Raw genomic sequence first — 21,590 nt, forward strand, 5'->3', positions numbered from 1 at the left:
GGAGCTAATTAGGGGAAGCTTTCAAAACCTGCACGACACTTGTTTCCTCGGGAACGACAGACCTCAGAACAAAAAAAAAAAACGAGGGATGCTTATGGCAGAGTGCCAGAATGGCTAGTTTCTGCTAATTTTATCTCATTTCTTGCTGACGCTGCTACGTCAGCCTCCCACCGGCACGCGCTGGAGAAAGGGAACACCACAAAAAGAGACAGCAGTTGGTAACGCCTTTGGTCGGCAACGAGAGGGACCTGGCAAATGCGGGTGGACCCCCTCCCCCCACACCAAGATGTCCCAGGGTCCTACCACAGGAATTTAATAGTTTATCATCAGATAAGGAACTACTGATCCGCCCAGTTCCCCCCTCTCCTCTGGTCACTTCCTCCACTTAACACTTGCCACCATCTTAACTAAAATTTAAAAATGTATATTCTGTCCCTTTCAGGGGAAAGGCCACACAAGGCGGATTGCAACGGAGGTTAAAAATCACAAAATGCAAATGCACAACTTGCTAACATCAATGGTAAAACGCAGGCCTTCAATGACTTTAATGCACCTCCCTGTGTTTGGGGGGGGAATAGCCAATCCATTTGTTTAAGCGGGATTTGCACGGAAGAGCGCTAATTGCAGAGCGCTAAAAAACCTTATTAAATTGTTGGCCAGGTTCAGCACACCTTATTACATCAGCCTCTCGGAGCTATAGCTCTGTAGGAAAAGGGAAACATACAACTAAGGAGAAACTTTTATATCCACCTGTCTCTTAGCAGTGCCGGAGCAATGAAGAGTCCCGGCCAACTCTGTGCACTGCTATTTACTGAATTAGAGAAGGGGGAACAGAGAGTATATTGGGAAGGGGTGGGAGAGGACTCTGGCTGCCACTACATTACAAAAGCAGGAAGAGAGCCGGAGGTGGAGGATGTCCTACCCGCACCATATTCAGGAGAGCGAACTATACCAGCAGTGCCCCCACGCACGGACGCCACGGAGTCACGGCATGAAAGTGGAACGACAGCCTCAGAAGCACCAGGAGGAAATGCTTCTGGGCTGAATTTCCCACCAGCAGAGATGGCACGTTTCCAAAATACATATAACCCTTGCACGCGCACTTTGCTCCCACTCGACGCTAATGAAATAGACTATTATTCCCTTCTCCAGCGAAAAGAAAATGGCAGGCCAAGGTGCTTTTTAGTTTAAGCTTTTGTTCAGTTAGCTTTAATTAGCTCTTCATGAGCATTCAGCTAGTTTGGGGATTTTCAATCATAGTCTGGCATATTTTTTGGGGGGGGGGCGGCAAAATGAAATTAGTTCTGGAGGACCGAGTTAGAATTAGATTGGTTTCAGGTTATAATTCAGTGATTTTAATGCAGGAAAATTTAGCTCACATTCCCGGGGCTAGCATTAGTGTAGGGGGGCAGTGCCCGCACAGTCCCTTCTCCCCCACCCAGGAGGGGGGAGGCACTTTTCACAAGCAATAAAACTTCAACAGAAACCATTCAACGGGATAATAAATCACCACAGGTCCTCCTTACCAAGGAGGGCAGCCAGGATGGGCCCACACACTGCATCAGCCATTAAAGATTCTCTCTCGTAGTATTTGCTGACAGGGAAGAGAAAAAAAACACATGAAAATGTGCAGAACGCTGAGAGAGAGATTTCAGAAAACGCCAGTTAACTCTAGGAGCAGAATCCCCCCCCCCACCCCCACATATGTCTATCAGCTGCATCTGCCATCTGAAGTCCGGACACAGGCAGACATTCTTGCATCCTTGTATTCCTCAGGTAAACAAGACGGCAGATCCTGGAAGAGAATACATATTTTCTGCTTGACGTTTTAAAGGTCTGGAAGCTTCTTCATGCTCCAGCCTGCCAACTTGGGCATCTGGGAGGGCCTAAGGTACTTCCACGAGTCGTGCGGGTGCCAGCCCTTGAGCTGGCTGGCAGCTGGCGATGCATCCTGTCAGGCCTGCCTGGTACGCTTCGGGTTCCAGAGGCCACAGCTGAATTAACAGACTTATGGCTGCTAATTAGTAAGATGTCTGCAGACCATGGCGTGGCGCGCTGTTACAGCTGTACCAGCTGAGACTGGGCTTGGGGGAGGGGGTGGATGTGGGGGAGAGCGTCTTGTTTTGTGAACACTCGATGTACCCAGTGCTGTTGAAGGGAGGTGCCCTCCTCCTCTGGTCTAGCCTTGAAGACCCAAGCGACTGCAGCAGTTCTAAGACTAGCAAAAGTTCAGACAAAGAAAGAAAGAAAAAAAAAAAAAAAAGCAGCATTCATCTCCTGGTCTTGAACAGTCAGTCATCTCTTCAGTCCTGCTGTCTGCAGGCGGGTGACTGTCAGTCTATGGGCTCGATATTTAAGAGAATCCAACTAATTTACACGGGATGCTCAGCAGCATGACCATGCCACTAAATATACCCAAATAATGCTTATCTGGTTACCTTTAAACTTAACTGGCTATCTTCAGACCTATCATCGAGTAGGTCTAACTTATCCAGGTAACATAGCTGGATAAGTCTAAATATTGCTACTTATCCAACTCAGTACCTGATTCACTAAGGGCCGGATTTTAAGAGGTACGCGCAGGCGTACATTTGTGTGTGCACACTTGTGCACCTTGCGCGCACCGAGCCCTAGGGGAGCCCCGATGGCGTTCCTCGTTCCCTCCGCCCCCCCCTTCCCCTCCCTAACCCGCCCCCCAGCTCTATCTAAACTCCCCCCCGACCTTTGTTAAATAAGTTGCGCCTGCCTCTGGGCAGACGTAGGTTGAGCGCGCCTGCCAAGCGCCGGCGCGCGATCCCCCGGCACAGTCGCTGTGCCGGAGGCCTCGGTCCCACCCTGCCCACTCCTCACCCCCTTTTTTCAAGCCCCGGGACATACGTGTGTCCCGGGGCTTGTGCGTGTCACCGGGCCTATGCAAAATAGGCTCAGCGCGCGCAGGAGCGGGTTTTCGCGGTTATGCGTGTAACCCTTTTAAAATCCGCCCCTAAGGGTTTTTCCCATAGACACAAAATGGCCCTAAGTTAGATGAATAAGTAGCTCCTTCCCATTATACCTCTGTCCCACTCATCATTTTTCCAGCTAATGGGACCGGATATTCAGTCACCACCACTTAACCGGTTAAGTCCCTACTTATCCAGCTAATCAGTGCTGAAAATTGGCCTCTCTGATTTTAGGATTTGAAGGTTCAGTACTTTATGCAACTCGAGCATGCTGAAAGTGCCCCCATTTTGTGCCGGGGCAAGCAGTGCTGGGGATCATCATGGAGGATGTACATGGGCCCTGGGGAGGAGCAGGGGGTGATATATGTAACTTGATATCTCCTTGATAACTTAGGGAAGCACTGCTGGTTCACTTGTAGGCAGCTTCCATCCTCGTCTGTTGGCCATCAGGAGCTGGTTACAGCTGAAGTAGAATTGCAAACAAGAGCTCCTGTTTTTCCAATGTACTAAACTCACCAGAATAGGGGGAAAAAACCATACAAACAATATTATGTGCTCAAATATCCCATCTCAGACAGAAACATTTTTTTTGTATAAATGACCATATCGGCAAGCCTGACGACGTGCTCCTAATTATTTAAAAGGAGCCGTCCGGACTTTTCATCATTTACGGTCACAGTCTCTGTTCTCCAAGTTTCTCATTCAACTTATTTATATTTTATATATTCAATTTTTCTATTTTTTTAAATATTTTAAACATTTTAGATATCCACTGGACGAGAAGAGTTAGCTCTTAGCTCGACACCCGGCCGATGTTTCGCTTCTGCTTCTTCAGGAGCGTAGACACAATCAAGAAGCTCCCGCCAAATTTTTAAGCGCTGCTTCTTCGGGAGTGTATCTTATCCTTGCCCGCCAAACATTTTCTTTAAATAGCGGTCTCTTCTTGTGGTGACAGACTACCCAATACCCTTCATCTTGGACAGTCCTCGTCTCGACTCACTTCTAGACTGACGGAAGCAGCTTCGTCGTCAGGCTTGCCGATACGGTCATTTATACAAAAAATGTATACAAAAAACATTTTCTGTCTGAGATGGGATATTTGAGCACATAATATTGTTTGTATGGTTTTTTCCCCCTATACAGCTGAAGTAGGCCAGAAGGGGCTAATGCCAGGAAAAATAGGTAATGGGAGGGAGGCACTAACTATTAACCCTGTGGTTTAACCCGCAGGGGGATGCTCTCTGTTCCCATGTCACGCATTCGAGCTGGATGACCATTCTTACCTCCAGTTATCAACAATGTATTGCACAATCGTATCCAGCACTCTCTCAATTAAGGCTGTGCGGACCCAGATGTGTTTCAGCGCTTGCGGCGTCAGCGTGGGGGGCCTGCTTGCAGTGGAGCCCTGCCTTTTCAAAGATTCCTGGCCATTGGATGGATTCTTCCTGAAAAACAGAAAGCAAAAAATACATCCGACTGGCAACAAAAACAAGAACACGCTACAGCAGAGCTTTTCAAGCCAGTCCTTTAGGGCCCTCTAAGCTAGACAGATTTTCAGGATATCCACACTGAAGGCACACAAGAGAGATCTGCATGCGCTGCCTCCACTGTGTGCAATTCCAGCTCATGCATTTTTATTGAGCATTTCCTGAAAACCTGACTGGCCAGGGGATAAATCCAGGACAGAGCTGAAACCTTCACCAGCAAGGGATTCCCGTGTAGTCACACCATTACAGTGCACATAAATCCCAAACTGCACCCCCCCAGAATGGGTTTCATCATCATCTCTGCCGGTTCAGTTCCAGAGAGTGATTTCAGGCTATCCTGGGTATAACGGACCTGCAGAGGATCGGGGTTCTGAGCATTAAGCAGAGTGCAATCAGCCCTAACTATCAGAGGTAGTCATGTTAAAATCCTGTCCCCTCTGTTCCATGAAAAAAAAAAAAGCCTCGTTTACTAAAGTACATTTCTCAGCTTCCTGCTGAGTAAATAAACGCACCTGGCGTGAGTCATGAATAGACTGTGACTTCCCAGCAGAGTCTGTAGCGTAACATACATCACACCGACGGTATGCCCCAGGCTTGAAAGCAGCAGAGGAAGGCTTCCTAGCATGCTGCTGAGTGTAGGTGTGTAAACAAGAGAACAACAAAACTCAATGTGTACAAAACCACAAGATTTTACTACCACCAAGACTGTGGGGGGTGTGGGAGGAAAGCAAGATGGCATCAGCCAGCGGCAAATCGGCGTCCCGGCAAATTATTACACCCAGAAACCGCCTGTGGGAAGGTCTGCTGGAGGGACGGGCAGGAAGCGTGCACAGTCAAAGCAAGCCATGGCCAGACTATTAACCAGTTAGACGGGCCAGAATCAGGGGCATCTTCTGGGCAGCTCATAACCTTTCCACAGAAGGTAACGCCTAATGGCTGTCAGGAGGAGCTTTCACCATATGGGGAGGGGCAGCTGGACCAGAGAAAAGCACAAGAGGCCGCAGAGAGCAGAACCTCAGCCAGTCCAAGTCACGCCCCAGCTACAAGCAGCCACTGTGGTCCAACAAGATTAAAGCAAAAGAACTCTACACCTGCTCATGGAAAGCCAAGGCTGGATTTATGCAAAAGCTCCTTTCTGGATCTTAAAAAGAAATGTGACTTTCACCTGCCTGCTAAGAATGAAAAGGGCGATATAAAAAAGTAAACACCCTCCAAGTTGTATGTGACACCTTAATTAGGTCGTGGTAGCTCCTGTAATCCATATTAGTACGGAGTAGTGAGCTGCTCTTATTGCTAAAAGATTGTTAGATATGACAGCCAAGAAGCTTTGGAGCCGGAGATCATTATTCCAGCAATAAAAGGGTTTCCTGGTCCCATATGAAACTCAGTCTTACATCGCAGCCATTAAAATCCTGTTGATCAGGCAGGGCTAGCATGTGAAACCCTTTTATGGAAATAAGATTGTTTTATGTGCAAGGTAAGAAAAGCCTAAGGATGGGAGGCTGCCTTCACAGCCCTGGATCACTCAAGGATCATAAAAATGCATTTCAAACAAGCCCAGCAGCTCCTGGCGTCCTCCGTTCAGTTTCTGTTAAAAATGGCACCTATGCTCGAGTGAGCAGAAGGAGCATCATGAACGGGGCTTCACCAAATAATGTGAATCCGGAAGAGCGGTGCAGACGCCAGCCAGAGGTCCAGGCTGCCATTTGGAAATGGTGGCGGGAGGCAGCGATCATCGCGTGAACCAAAGCGCAGTATCATTAACGCCACTGCGCAGCCGGGAAGCCCGACGAGAGGGAGGAATTACTACAGCAGGGCAAAGTGAAAAGGAGGATACAATCTGCTCCAGGAGCAGTTCCACTGTGCAATGTAAGGACCGCAGGACATCGGTTAGCACAACCTCGGGGAAACTATGCACGTCATGGGGGGACACCTTCCTTCCAATAACCACACTGCTCCATGTAAACCGATGTGCAAATGGTTATCGGTATATAAAAACCATTAAATAAATAAATAAAATAAGTGTCTCGCACTTAGAAAAGTCTCAACTGAAGTTAAATGAACACACCGGACCATTAAAGAAGGATCAGAAATGATCAGTTTGATTTTTCGGTCACAGACCAAGACAGGACAGTCACAAAAGGAAGCTTGAATTCTCTTTTTTCAGCTTGGTAGTTCTCCAACTGCTTCTTGGGGCTTCCAGTTCAATCGAAGTGGACTTTTGCTAGAGCTACGGCATCGTGAACCTTTGACAGCTACCATGGGATTTGATTCTATTTTTATAACTGCTTAGCCCCCTCCACTGCAGTGACGATCCCTGTGGCTCCCTGTGGAGCTTGGTAAGCATGGATGAGTAGGCATCATCAATGTACGATGGCTAACACATCATCCTTCACCCCAGGGGCTATGAGTGCTGTCCTCACTGGCTCAGACTGCAAAGGCCAGGCCTGGGAATGGACCCTGGGTCTTCCTCATGGAATGTGTAAGCATTGCTGTGAGCCCACTGGGCTGGATCCTGAATTCTTTTATCCCCTGCACTGCCTCTCTCCGCACCCCTCTCATCCTGTTCTCAGCATTGCTCCATTTCCAGGGAAGGCACTGCAGGCGTCTTCTGTGACTGAGCAGAACTGAGGGTCTCTAACTGGGGGCAGGGTAGATTGTGAGGACAGGACGGGGAGGGGGGAGATGAAAGATATTTAGCTTGATTTAACTTTATCCGTGGTACACTGCAATGCAACTTTGAAATGGGCAGAGGGGGCTGCTACATAAGAACACAAGTGCCACTGAGCCCAGCAGCCTGACTCAGACTGTGGCTAATCCGGGATGCTTGGAAGTACCCAATCTATCCCAAAGAGTACATCCAATTCCTTGCTGCTCACTTTTAGGGGATTAGCAGTGGCTTTCCCCAAGTTTACCTGGCTAATAATGGGTTTTCCCACCAGGCCCTTTTTTTTTTTTTTTTTTTTTTTTTTTAATCACAGCTATGGTAAATGCCTTAACTACATCCTTTAAACAACATTACAGAAAAGAAAAAGGGGGGAGCAACCTAAAAAGTTAGAGAAACACTGGGGAAGGATGCCGCTGCTACTATGGCTGATTCTACCAGTGCAGCCGTCTCACCATTAGTTCTGGTGACTCTCTCTCAGCAGTTGTAAACGTTGGGCATCTGGCTGCAGTGAAGGGCTGTTAGGACGGTGGGATTACTGTGCTATACATGCTGACTAACAGCCAGCTCCAAATTGTAAACATAACCTAGGATAAGAGTTGTCACACTATTTCCTTCCCTTATTATAACATCTCCTTGTTGTCTAACAGAATGTATTTGAACTCCAGATGTCCCCAAAAGTACCAAGTGGTTCAGAGTTTTCCTTCACACTCCTACATGCAAGTATAATGGCAACGTAAATAGCCCTAATTCATAGAAACATAGAAATGACGGCAGAAGATGACCAAACGGTCCATCCAGTTTGCCCAGCAAGCTTTCACTTTGCCCCCCCCCCCATACTTGTCTTTTTCTCTTGTCCCTTATAAGTGACTTTTTGTTCTATTTCCCTTCCACCCCCGCCATCGATCTATTTCCCTTCCACCCCCGCCATCGATGTAATTAGCAGTGCTGGAGGTGCATCTAAGTGAAGTATCTAGCTAATTGTTTAGGGGTAGTAACCGCCGTCATAGCAAGCTACTCCCACGCATGTTTATCCAGCCTGTGTAACTCAGTCCTTGTTGGTTGTTGTCCGAATATAAATCATCTTTTCATTATTCCCCTGCCGTTGAAGCAGAGAACTATGCTGGATATCATTGAAAGTGAAGTATCAGGCTAATTTGGTTTGGGGTAGTAACCGCCGTATCAAGCAAGCTACTCCCCTGCTTTTTTGTGGATGCAAATCCTTTTTTTCCCCCCATTTCCTCTTGCCATTGAAACATAAAGCAATGTTGGAGTCGCAGGTAGTATCACCAGGTAGTAGCCGTCATACCTGTGAGCTGAACCCATGCCTCTTCACTACATTCACATCCTCTATACTTTATGGATCCACAGTGTTTATCTCACGTCTCTGAAATCCTTCTCAGTTTTGGTCTTTACCACTTCCTCCAGAAGGACGTTCCAGGCATCCACCACCCTCTCCGTGAAGAAATACTTCCTGACATTGGTTCTGAGTCTTCCTCCCTGGAGTTTTAAATCGTGACCCCAGGTTCTGCTGATTTTTTTGCAACGGAAATGGTTTGTCGTTGTCTTTGGATCATTAAAACCTTTCAAGTATCTGAAAGTCTGTATCATATCACCCCTGCTCCTCCTTTCCTCCAGGGTGTACATATCTAGATTCTTTAATCTCCCCTCATAAGTCATTTGATGAAGACCCTCCACCTTTTTGGTCGCCCTTCTCTGTACCACCTCCATCCTGTCTCTGTCCCTTTGGAGATACGGGCTCCAGAACTGAGCACAGTACTCCAGGTGAGGCCTCACCAAGGACCTGTACAAAGGGATAATCACTTCCCTTTTCTTGCTCGATATTCCTCTCTCAATGCAGCCCAGCATTCTTCTGGCTTTAGCTATCGCCTTGTCACATTGTTTCGCTGACTTCAGATCGTTAAACACTATCACCCCCAGGTCTCTCTCCTGTTCCGTGCACATCAGCCCTTCTCCCCCCATCGAATACAGTTCTTTCAGATTTCCACACCCCATATGCATGACTCTGCACTTCTTGGTGTTGAATTTCAGCTGCCATATCTTTGACCACTCTTCCAGTTTCCTTAGATCCCATCTCATTCTCTCCATTCCTTCCAGCGTGTCCACTCTGTTGCAGATCTTAGTGTCATCCGCAAAAAGACAAACCTTACCTTCTATCCCATCCACGATGTCGCTCACAAAGATATTGAATGGGTAACATGAATGAATTGAATGAATTCATCCTGGCTATGTTCTGTTTTGAGAATATACAAACCTTCTAGAGAGCTTCGATCCTCGAATATGAACCTTTTGGACGTGCCTTCAGTCAAATTAGCAAGATTAAATGTTACCCGTCACAGAGCTTTTTCTGTAGCTGGGCCTATACATTGGAATGCTCTACCAGATGCCCTACGCCAAATTTAAAATACTAAGGAATTTTAAAAAAATCATTAAAAACATACTTCTTTAGAGAAGCATTTAGAATTACTGAATAAAAGATTAAGTAGATCCATTTTCTTTATTATGTTGTGTTTTTATGATGTTATTTTAATTTTCCATCTTTATGTTTTGTTAAATTTAAAGTTAATTTAATTTTATTTCACTATCTTTTAGGATAAAGATATTTAGTAATATTGATAGTGATAAGTCACTATGCAATTTTTATTCATACCTTTTATTATTTTATTTCATTTTTATTTTTACTTTCACTTTATGAAAGAATAGTATTTATTATTTTGCTCATTATTGTAAACAGTTTTTGTTCAAATCTAATTTGCTAAAGAAGGTATATAAAAAGTCTTAAATAAATAAAATAAATAAATGTACATCAACAAGGCTAAATCGTCGCAAACTCGCAACTGGTCTCCATGAATAAGCTCGGGCTGTAAAGACATTCTGGGGTCTGTTTTCAGCCGCTGTGTGGCTCAGCTAGTTAGCCAGATAAACATATCCTGCTAACTTTAGGACAGCCCTACAGCCTGGCCAGAGTGAGTTGATTAGGTTAGCCAGCTAACTCCAAATATCAGAGTTAACCAGTCAGCTTAACCAGCTAACTCTGCTCCTCCCGGAATGTCTACTGCCCACCCAGGGAATGCCCCCATGTTATCCAGCTAGAATTTAGATGGATAAGGGCGAAATATAGCCAGGTAAGCCATTCGGATTGATAACTGGCTTTTTAATATCAACCTCTCTGCTTATAGGAAGGCTGCTGATGACTGTTCATGTCCTTGTGGGAAGGCGACACAGCTTTGCTCCAGGAACTAGGGGTTTCTGCCTCACCCATAACAGCCCGAACGAGCTGATCCAGTCGTGGTTTTGCCCCACTGCTTGCCTGGGAGTTGTAGGTTCTAATTTAGCTGACAGGTTCTTAAGGCCACGATTTTTTTTGGACCCTGCTTGTTCTTTTAAACAAACTTAAGGGCTGCTTTATTCATCTGAGTTCACCAGAATGGCACTTGTGAACCCTTTCCTCGAGTTTACTCAGAGATGGGGGAAGTCTTGGGCAGGGCCCAACGGACATCACTTTTAACTGAAACCTATTCAGTGTTAACCACACAGAAGTCATTAAGTCAGTCGGTTTTGCCTCTTCAGGGTGGACTTGCTTACTTTGCCTGGTTTGTTTTTTTTTTTTTTCTGGGCTGTAGTGTGGAAGAGCTGAACAGATTTAGTTAAAATGCTGCAGAGGAAGCATTCTGGAGAAAAAAAGTCAGCTGTGTGTGGACAAGGCCACAATCCCATAGTCCCTGGGACCGAACCAATCAAAGCTTTACAGGGGGAGACAATGGAACTGTTTACTGGTTTTTTTTGAACACTTAAGGATCTTCCCTCCAACTGTATGTACATGGATAGGTTTATTAACTCTGCCCTGACTGGAAGAGCATTAAATATTTCAAGGGTGGTAGGGGGCAGAAAGGCAGAGGACCAACTCTCACTTTCCGGACAACACCTGCCGGCTCCCCACCCGCCAGGCCTGGCAATGGCTCCCCGGGAGCTGCACAGGAGAGAGGGTTAATCCAGAGCAACTCGAGACCTGCTCGCCTCACCTGCCCTCCACCTGCTGTTGCAGCTCCTGCACTTTCCTGCATATGTCCCCTGCCGTGGCGCAGGTCTTGCCGACTTTTGTGAAGAGCGCGGCGATCTTGTCGCTGCGAAGAAAGCCGGCGGCCCTGCGTTTCAGCAGGTGAAGAAGGCACGCCTCCACCACTCCTGGGGGGGGGAAAAAAAAAAGATGACCAGAGATTTAGAAAGGAAGGAGGAGTCCGGAAAAATTCACATCCGCTTCCGCCCGGTTCAAAACATAATGGTTATTCCGTCCAGCCGAGCGAATGCCCAACCGAAGACCTGTGAATGAAAAGCTAACAAGACAGGGAGTGACAACATATGAAAAAAAAAGAACCTAAATAGATGCAAGAATAAAACGTCTTCAAGCATCCCCAACTCTAAAGTGTTATTATGTACGGCAGGCCCCCTGCTTGAGTTCTTGGTCCAGTGGGGACCAGCAAAGTTCAGGAGTGTGCCAGAGGCAACTCACTCAGGGGCGAGCAGGGAGGCGGCTGCGGCTAGTACTGGGTAGGGGTGAGAGGGCACTTCCCTTCAGCCACCAGGCAGAGGTATCTCCCTGTCTCTCCTGCACGAGCGCACAAGTAAGAAAAAACATAGCCCTGCATTTTCTACACATATAATCCATTTGTATTCTACTCCTAATGCAGATTTACAAAAATGGAGTTAACCGATTCCAGTTGCTTTGCACCAGATGCACGCATTTCATGGGCTCTTAAAACCCTTGGGACCTGCATCTTGTGTCGCCAAAGGCCGCCTCCTGCATGACATCTCTCGGGCAGATGTGCAGAGAAACTCTGCAGCCATTTCCAACTTTAACAGAACGTTTAGCAGTATCTAGACAGCACATTATGATTTCTACCAATGGACTGAAAAAGGCAACAATTCATTGAGGTAAGAACGTTTTTGGACTTTTTTTTGCCAGTTTACCAAACAAGTGATAATATATTAAACAGAAGCAAGATCTTAAACTCACAATATTAGCAGTTGCTTGCTAGCTTCCCTTTGCACAGCACTATAGTGTAAAAGGAAGAATACCGAGAACACTGCATTGCATTTGAGACAGTTTGGAAGATTTTATAGAAATAAATGTGCAAGTGAAAGTCAGAATAATGAGAATTTTGAAGAAATTGAGGAGATTTCACAGATAAATGTGAACTTTATGAAAACCAGGAAGGTTTAAACTAATGTTTGAGTTAATCTAGCAAGGCGTACATTTTCACACCAAGCTTCCTCCACCATCTTTGCCCTCCTAAAAATATCGAAAAACTATATATTAAATAGTGAAAAAGGTTAATACCTTAATATATCGATAAGCAGTGCAATTACTGATCAACACATTTGGCTGCCATAAGCGTTTCTTCTATCCAGCTTTGACACCATTATCAGAGGATTTGACGGCTGCCTGGAATGTCTTCTGGTGTCTCCGCAGTCTCATTATATCCTAAATCCATTGACAGTCATCTGGTGTCTCTGGCACCATTTACAAATGGTTTTCCTCATACCTCACACACTGCCTCCAAAGGGTTAGACTTGGCAGCAATGCTTCCAACTTGTATACTATGACCACCGGTGGACCACAGGGCTCTGCCCTGTCAGCTGCTTTTTGGTTAATATTTACCTTTCCCCATTATGTCACGTTCTGTCACCTCTTGGTGTTATAATTATAAAATCTATGCTGATATTCAGTTTTTTATTCAGTTATTATTTCTATTTAAATCCTGTTAAATCTTGGTTGACCCATAATAAACTGTCGCGTAACACTGCAAAAACAGAATTTAATCATTCTTAGCAAATGTTTGTTGTCCAATCCATCTACGTTCTTTCAGTTCAATGGTCATAACATTCTAGTCGCTCAGGAAATAAGGATTTGGGGTGTTATAATTATCCTGGATTATCAAGGATTCCACATATCAAAGCTACTGTCACATCCTCATTTTATAAGCTGTGTTTACATAAGAAACAGAGACCATTTCTAGAGCAGTCTGATTTTTGTACTACATTGCAATCTCTTATACTGATGAATTTGGATTACTGTAATGCTCTGTACACTGGCCTTCCGTTTAACAGAAACATGACAGCAGAAAAAAAAACGTATGGCCCAGCCATCCAATTAATTTAGCATTATAATTCCCATCACTTCCTTAGAGATCCCCTGTAATTATCCCATGCTTTCTTGAATTCGGATACAGTTTTTGTCCCCACCACCTCCACTGGGAAGCTGTTCCTCGCATCCATCATCCGTTTCTGTAAAGCAATGTTTCCTAAGATTACTGCTGAGCCTACCCTCTTTCACCCTCATCTCATGACCCTTCGTTCTAGAGCCTCCTTTCCATTGAAAGGTTTCCGTGCATGGAAACCTTTGAGATATTTGTATCTCGCTATCATATCTCCCCTCTCTCCTTTCCTCCAGGGTGTAAATGTTTAGATCTTTAAGTCTATCCCCATAGGCTTTAGAATGAAGACCACTGACCATTTTAGTAGCCTCCCTCTGGACCAACTCCATCCTGTTTATATCCTTCTGAAGGTGCGGTCTCCAGAATTGTACACAATATTCCAAGTGAGGTCTCACCAGGGACCTATACAGGGGCAGTATCACCTCCCTTTTCCTGCTGACCATTCCTTCCTCTATGCAGCCAAGCATCTTTCTGGCTTTTACCATCGCTCTATCCACCTGTTAGCTTAAGATCATCAGATACAATTATACCCAAATGCCATTCTTCCTTTATGCTTAGAAGAATTTCACCTCCAATACTATACCTTTCCCTTGGGTTTTTGCATCCTAAATGCAATACACCACATTTTGTTTTTTAGCAGTAAATCTTAACTGTCAGACCTTAGACCATTCCTTGAGATTCGCTAGATACTATCCATCCATTGCAGCACATATTTTAACAGAAACACGATTTCGTGACCATATTCTTCCTGTCTTAACATCCTTGCATTAGATGGATGATTCATTATAGGTTAGCTGTCTTACTCTACTGATTGCTGTTTGAGAGCCCGGATTGCTGGACCAATTCACTTATTTGCATTTACAAACCCCCTCAGTTATTATGGTTTGCTAGTAAGAATCTACTTGAAGTGCCATCAGTGAAACTTGTTACAGAGAAAGGGCTTTTCCAGTTACTGGAACTCTTTCCTGAATAGATCTGGGCAATTGAATGTGTAAGGACATTCAAAGCCCCTAAAAACGTATTTACTTATGGTGGTATTCAACTCTAAATGCTATCTAGGTCAGGTTAATGAATGTTTTACTGCAGGCCATTTCTATGTCCTTTATTGGTTTTGATTTTTACCTATGTATTATTCTGTTCTACACATCAAACGTTTGTTTTTTTTGGTTATTTATGTAAACATAAAAAATTCCTAAAATAAAAATAAATATAACTTGAATTCTCACTTTTATGGTCAGCATAATTTATAATTCCATAGGTTGGCCCCTTGAGTTATTTTGTCTTGTCTTCTATTTTGTAGACCAGTGGTTCTCAACAGCTGTGTCGGGACACATTTGTGTGTCGTGAGGTCACGGAAGGTGTGTTGCAGACCCAGCAGCAGGCTGCTCTTTCCTCAGTCTGCACAGGAGTTGGCTGATTTCTCCTTTATTGGGTATGACAGGAAACTTCCTTCTCCTCTTCCTGACCCAGTGGGAGGTTATTCCCTTCTCTTTCATCCAGATCAGAGCGAGATATCACCAACTCCTGTTCATATGGGCCTAGCAGGACACCAGCTTTATCTTCCTTTGCCTGGCCTGGCAGTGAGGCTGCTGATGCTCTCTTCATCCCATGGGGCCTGGACATGAAAGCAGGAGCATGAGGGAGAGAGGTGCATGCTCTATAGATCCACTGCCGACTTCTGCTGCTGCCTCGTCTTCTTCCTCTCCTCAATCTGCTGCTGGTGAAGCTGGAGGGAGTCTCTGGACTGGACTGAAGCTTATGCTGGCTGGGAGCCAGGAGGAGGGGGGGGAATGTGCTGGCCAGGAAGACTTTGGGAGACAGGGAGTCAGGAGTCTGCTGGGGTAGAAGGGGTGGGGGAAAGGAGGTTGGGGTTGCTGGATATGGAGAGGTGGAGAAAGGAGGGGCTGGGGCTGCTGGGCAGGGAGGAGAGACGGAGGTGGGTCTCCTGGGCTGGGGGAGGGGAGGTCTATCTTGGCATCCGAGTGGCCAGCTTAGCTAGGAGCATTTCTGGGCGACCGAACGGCCAGCATCGCTAAGCACTTTTCTCGGCATCAGAGCAGCCAGATTTGCGACCAGCTGAGCGCCTAGCTGAGTGCCCGAGCAGCCAGATTAGTTAGGCGCCTTTCTGGGTGCCCTATCGTATAGATTCATGACCAAGTAAGTGCCTAGCTCGGTGCTTGAGCGGCAACATTTGCCAGGCCCCTTTCTGGGCGCCAGAGCATCTATGTTCGCTCCTGGCTGAGTGCCTATGTCAGGACCCGAGCATCCAGATTGGTGCCCAACTGAGCCCCTATCTCGCTGCTATGCCAGTGTGAATTAGCATCCATGAAAATATTTGCCATGTTTTCTGCAGCACAGTTATTTGAAATATTAAAAATATTTTCCAGGGTCATACTTTCACTTAATAGGGAGACCCGTTCGCTCACTCGCTTTTATGCGCGGATTATCGGCACGGGTTTTGAGCACGGATGCGGCAGCTTATTACATAGGCCCTTACCGCGCTTAGGTACGCGTGTTTTTCCGTATGTGCATGGATTTCTGTGAGAAAATCATTTGCATTATTATTTTTTTTTTTACATCCCACAGAAGCAACATCTTCAGCCGCGGGTGGTGATCAAAACCTGAGCTCATAACTAGCACCTGTTTTGTCACGGGGCTTATTACATCGGCCCCATTGTTAGGAAGCGGGAGATTCCTGAGGATGCAGAGTATATGTTTATATTTAGTCCCATGACGGTCAAGTGTTCAGTGTGTCACGCATGTAAATATCTCTCAGGTGTGTCCTGATACAAAAAAGCTTGAGAACCATTGCTGTAGACCACTTAGAGAGATAAAAGATGTAAACTTCAATGGAATTCCTCCGTGTTACAAGAATGCAGTCTGAACAAAAAGCTTCATTTAAGCTCCAAGGACAAGAGTCCTCCTGACTCACACTGGTACTGCAGCTGACACTTTATTCCATTCTTTAATAAACATTATTAATAAAAAGGCATTTGCCCAAGGTGGCTAGTCTTCTCCTGAGAGCCTGGCACTCAGTGTGGATTCTGCTCTTCAGGTGTCCCCTTTGCTATTTGTGTCACTGAAATTTCACCTGACACTCCAGACTGTTTCAGAGCCTCATCACCAATACTGTGCAATCAAAAAACAAGGGGACGTGGGAGGGGAAGTGATGTCACCCAACCGAATGGCTGCTTGAGGTCCGTGCTTCCGACCCCGATAAAAAGCATCCCTCCCGTAGCAGGGCAATCAGCCTGTTTTGGATAATCAGAACTTTCTTACCCCATTCTGGAGCGACCAAAGATGTCGGTGCGCAAAAAAAAAGCAGTTGAATTGAAGCAATTCTCCTGCGAGGCGACTGCGGCAAAACAATCCGGAAGCCCGATGGAGAAGGAAGTAGGGGAAAATGGCGGTAACGTGTCGTGCCAATAACTGGGAGCGGCGGTGCCGGATGCTGATTTACATCAGCTTGAACCCCTCCCCTATCCCAGGAAGATTTTCAGCACTGGTTTCCTGAGCTGTGGGACGGCATGGGATTGCTAAAGTAGGAGCTCAAATCTATCATGGTTGAGGTGCAGCACGAATGTGCTGAACTTGGAGATCGGGTGGAGGTCGCCAAGCACAGGTTAGATGAGCAGGAGAGCGCTTATGACAACACCCAGCAAGAGCTGAGGTATTTGCAAGCGATGTTATCCTTAAGGCCTGGGTGGAAGACTTGGAAAACAGATCCAGAAGGGAAAACCTGAGATTTAGAGGTGTTCCTGAGGAAGCTGCCTGTTCTGACTGTGAGTGCATAGTCACGGACATATGTACCCTAATCCTGACCACTATTGAAGGAAAGGAAGTGGCCCCTAAAATTCTGTTGGATAGAGCACGCAGATCTCTGGCTCGCCCAAGGGGTAATGCCCCCAGAAATATTGTGGTTTGTTTTCATGAATATGCTGTCAAAAGAAAAGGTGATGGTTCAGGTGAGGAAAATAAAAGATGTGCAGTGGTGAGGTCACAAGGTAGAAGTTTTCCAAGATCTTTCTCTGATCACGATTAAGAAAAGACATGACTTCAGAAAGGTACTCCAAGTGCTGTGCAACGGCAATCGTTATAAGTGGCTGTTCCCTTTTGAATTACAGTTTACCAATAATGGAGTGATGTCTCGGGTCAAATCTGTGGAGAAGTCAGTGAGGATACTTCAAGCCGCCAGGTTGGTGAACAACATAGGTACTGCCACTAGATCGTCCTCAGCTTCGTTTCCCAACGAGCGTAGCTCCAGATGACAGAGAGTACAATCTGGCGGGAAACATCTGAGGAGACACTCAGGGACTTTCCTCCTCTTCTAGAGATGTTGTGACCTGAGCATTGACTTGGCTCAGTGGAACTTTGCAAGTTCTGTGCTATGAAGTGACTCCTGCCACTTTGAACTTTTTAGGTCTAATCAGTTACAGAGGTTCCCTGTCTGTTTTTCCTTGCTGTTTGATTCTGAATAGGCTTTTCAGGGGGAGGGTAAATGAGATTACTTTTAGCAGAGGGTTGGTGGGGGGGTTCAAAGGCAGCCAGGCTGTGATGAGTGCCGTCATTCCTCTAGGAGGTTGTAGGAGTGACCTGGGAGGAGAAGGAGGGGCTGGAAGGGGGCTGGGGGGAGGGGAATGTAGTGGGGAGGGTTAGGACGTATGTGGCTCTGGCATGAACATCAGTGGGGTGGGGTAGAGCAGCTTGGGAATAAAATGCAGTATTGGAGGCTGAGAAGTAACAATTGCACCTGCCTCCAGATTTTGCGGATTACAAGGAGATTTATGTTGGATTCAGGGCAATGGGGGAGTTAAAGATTATGTCCTGGAATGTTAAAGGGCTTAATGCATATACTAAGAGGAAAAGATTGTTGCAAGATGCTCTCAGCAAGTGGGTTGATGATTTGTTATGCCAAGAAACACATTTAAAGAAGAAATATGAAAGGTTGCTGGCCTCTAATCCTTATCTGTTGCAGTTTTTTGCAGCAGCTACGGCAACTATCAAATATTGTGGAGGGCATTCTTTTTTCCAAAAATGTGGTGGTGGATATGCTCTCTTTCATGGAGGATTTGGAGAACAGGTATATTATAGTCAAATTCCGGATGGGTAATGATAGTTATACACCCAACACTATTCAAGGGCAGTTTTTAGAGGGGCTCTCTAAAACTCTGCAGCAATGGGCGGAAGGTATTATTGAAAATGGGGGGTTGGGGGGGATTTTAATCTTATGAGATACCCATTCTTAGATAATAGTGGGAGAAGTGGGGGGACATCACAGGCAAACCGGAAGAGTTTGAAATTACTTATGGCAGATTGGGAGTTGGTTGATATATGGTGCCTCTTTCATCTCTCCGAGAAGAATTATACCTTCTTCTCAAATTCCCATACGGTTTATTCTCGGATCAATTTTTTTTTCTGATTATGCGGCTGTTTGGTTGTCCCTCAAGGGGTTGGGAGGGACAACTTGGGGAAAGATTTTGAAGACTCAATGAAAGCTTAATGGATGATCAAGATTTTAGTGAGCAATTGAGCTGTGAGATGAGGCAGTATTTGGAAGATGAGAATGGTGAGGTGTCCGCTGGTAAACTCTGGGACTGTTTTAACGTGGTAGCTAGAGGCAAATTAATTGCCAGAGCGTCTTATTTAAAAAAGGAAAGGGAAAAAGAAAGAGAGTGCCGTTGTTAGAGAGGCTTGACAAATTGGAGATTAGTCATAAGAGGAGAGCCGACTCCCAGATTGGGGTTCAGCTGGAGAAACTGAGAGCAGAATTGAGGGACTTGGCAATGAGGGAGATTATCTCTAACTGAAAAACAAACAAGAGTTTTTTCAGGGAGGTAATAAGACCAGCAGATTATTGGCTAGAAGGCTTAATTCTAGGGTGGTACAAAATCAGATTCTCATAATTAAAGACAGAACTGGGGAGATGGTGTCTGATAGTGCCAGAATAAGGGCTAAGTTTTCCCAATTTTATCAGGAATTATATTCCAAACTTGAGGATATCTGTCAGACCAACATAGATGCTTACCTAGCAGGAATTACTTTGTCCGGAGTAGATCAAGCTCAGCAAGAGCAGCTTAATAAGGAAATATCAGAATTAGAGGTTACTCAGGCAATCAAAGAACTGAAAATGGCAAATCCCCAGGGAATAGATGGGTTCTCAGCAGGCTTTTATAAGCAATTGAGCTTGGTGGTGATGGGGCGTTCTGGTGGCAGTTTTTAATAATCTGTTATTGGGTGGCTCTATAGCAGAGGATGCAAACAGAGCGGGAATTACGGTGTTAGCAAAACTGGGTAGGGATGTTACCTTGTGCGGGTCCTATCAGCCCATCTCACGCCTTAATCTAGATTTAAAAATATTGGCCAAAATTCTAGCCAAACGATTAAGTGGGGTGGCGAGTGTATTGATACATCCTGACCAAACTGGGTTTGTGCCAGGTAGACTTGCGCAGACAATGTGATACGAGTGATACATTTAATTTGGTGGGTGCTAGAAACCCAGATCCCATTGGCTTTGCTTACAGTTGATGCTGAAAAGGTATTTGACTTATTTTCAGTGCTTGACAAATTTGGTTTGGGTGGAAACTTTTCTAATTGGATAAGGAAGCTTTACAGCAATCCCAGCACCTATATTAAGGTTAATGGAGGATATTCAAAGGCCTTTCCCTATAGGGAGCACATCTGGAATGGGTTGCCCACTCTCCCTAATACGCTTTGCATTGTATTTGGAGCCCTTGGCAGTTACATTTTTGGATTTAGAACTGAAAGAGAGGCAAATATCTATTCAGACTTGGGGCTCAAAAGCTCTTCCAATTACTTAGGCCTAAAACCCCCCACATAAGTTCCCTGCAGTATCAACACATTTACAAGGAAACTTGGGGCTTCGTTCCAAGAAAACTTTTCCTCCTTTTCTAAGTTGCTCGTGACACATTGGGAAAAACTCCTGCTACCAGATTTTAAAAAAAGAATCAATCATGTGGTGAAAATCTCTTCTTAAAACCCAGTCCCTGTCTGGTTTCATGGCAGCCTTGGAAACCAGATCACTACTGAATTTCTCCAGCAATTCATAGACATGGCCTGATTTTCAAAAGCATTCACACGCTTAAAACCTGTGCAAATGGGCTTTTGAAAATAGCCACAATATATATGCCATTGAATTGTCCATAGGATATTCACGTGGAAGTGCACTTAAGGTGGGTAAAAGGCCTTTTAAAATTGCCACGATAGCATGTTACATTTACACATGTAAGTCCATTTAAAATTACCTCCTCCTAAGTGAATTAGCCAATGGTACAGAAGCTGGGACCTCCCCAATCCTCTCTGGCTGTGTTTTTTTGGAAGACCACCAAATTTATTTATTTACATCATTTGCTATTTGCCGCACTAGGCGAAGTACAACAATTTAAAAATAAAGCTTCGGAAGGTATTTAAAGAATTTCTAACATTTCTTGAAACATGTCAGCTGTGATCAAAGGAACTTGAAATTAAAAAAAAAAAAAATGTTCTTTCTGCACACAGATTTTTCTAACCATTAAGGCTTAGCAGGTACATATGGGAAAGCAGTGTTATAGGTCTTAGACTCACTGAGCTCTATTCTTGCCGCACATTTCCCGTCCCAACATCCTAAATCATTTGGACTTCAAGCATTCTGCCTAATTGTGAAGGTTATTATTTGTGGCAAGTTAAGAACCTACTGGGTCAGACCAAGCCATACTGAGTCAGACCAAGGGTCCATCGAGCCCAGCATCCTGTTTCCAACAGTGGCCAATCCAGGCTACAAGTACCTGGCAAGTACCCAAAAACTAAGTCTATTCCATGTTACTAATGCTAGTACCGTGTTTCCCCGATAGTAAGACACCCCTGATAGTAAGACGTAGTGGGAATTTTAGGGGGGTCGGCTAATGTAAGACATCCCCCGAAAGTAAGACGTAGTAAAAAAATTATTTTTAAATACCTGTCGGAGGGCCGCGTGGGTCCAGGCGGCTGGCGGCGGGAGCCGGGTGGTCGCGTGTTACCTAGGCCGCGGGCGGGTGGGCGCTTGTTCCAGGCGGCGGCAGCGGGTGGACGCGCGTTAAATCTAGGCCGCGGGCGGGTGGGCGCTTGTTCCAGGCGGCGGCAGCGGGTGGACGCGCGTTAAATCTAGGCCGCGGGCGGGTGGGCGCTTGTTCCAGGCGGCGGGGGGGGGGGGGGGGGGGGGGGGGCGGGTGGACGTGCGTTAGTTCGAGGCGGGCGGCGGGTGGTCGCGTGTTAAATCTAGGCCGGGGTC

General features: G+C 45.6%; 1 protein-coding gene across 2 annotated transcripts in view; it reads right to left on the reverse strand.

The window, feature by feature from the left end:
- Window positions 1-21,590, reverse strand: part of SGSM2 (small G protein signaling modulator 2) — a 270,962-nt gene that overhangs the window by 81,028 nt on the left and 168,344 nt on the right. For both annotated transcript variants that reach the window (XM_029612532.1, XM_029612531.1), the window contains exons 3-5: window positions 11,135-11,297; window positions 4,223-4,384; window positions 1,527-1,594 (exon numbers count right to left, since the gene is read on the reverse strand). In XM_029612532.1, the coding sequence (XP_029468392.1) occupies window positions 1,527-1,594; window positions 4,223-4,384; window positions 11,135-11,297 (393 nt within the window). The remainder of the gene's footprint in view (window positions 1-1,526; window positions 1,595-4,222; window positions 4,385-11,134; window positions 11,298-21,590) is intronic.

This window comes from Rhinatrema bivittatum, chromosome 8 (genome assembly GCF_901001135.1).
Source record: "Rhinatrema bivittatum chromosome 8, aRhiBiv1.1, whole genome shotgun sequence".
Classification (NCBI taxonomy): domain Eukaryota; kingdom Metazoa; phylum Chordata; class Amphibia; order Gymnophiona; family Rhinatrematidae; genus Rhinatrema; species Rhinatrema bivittatum.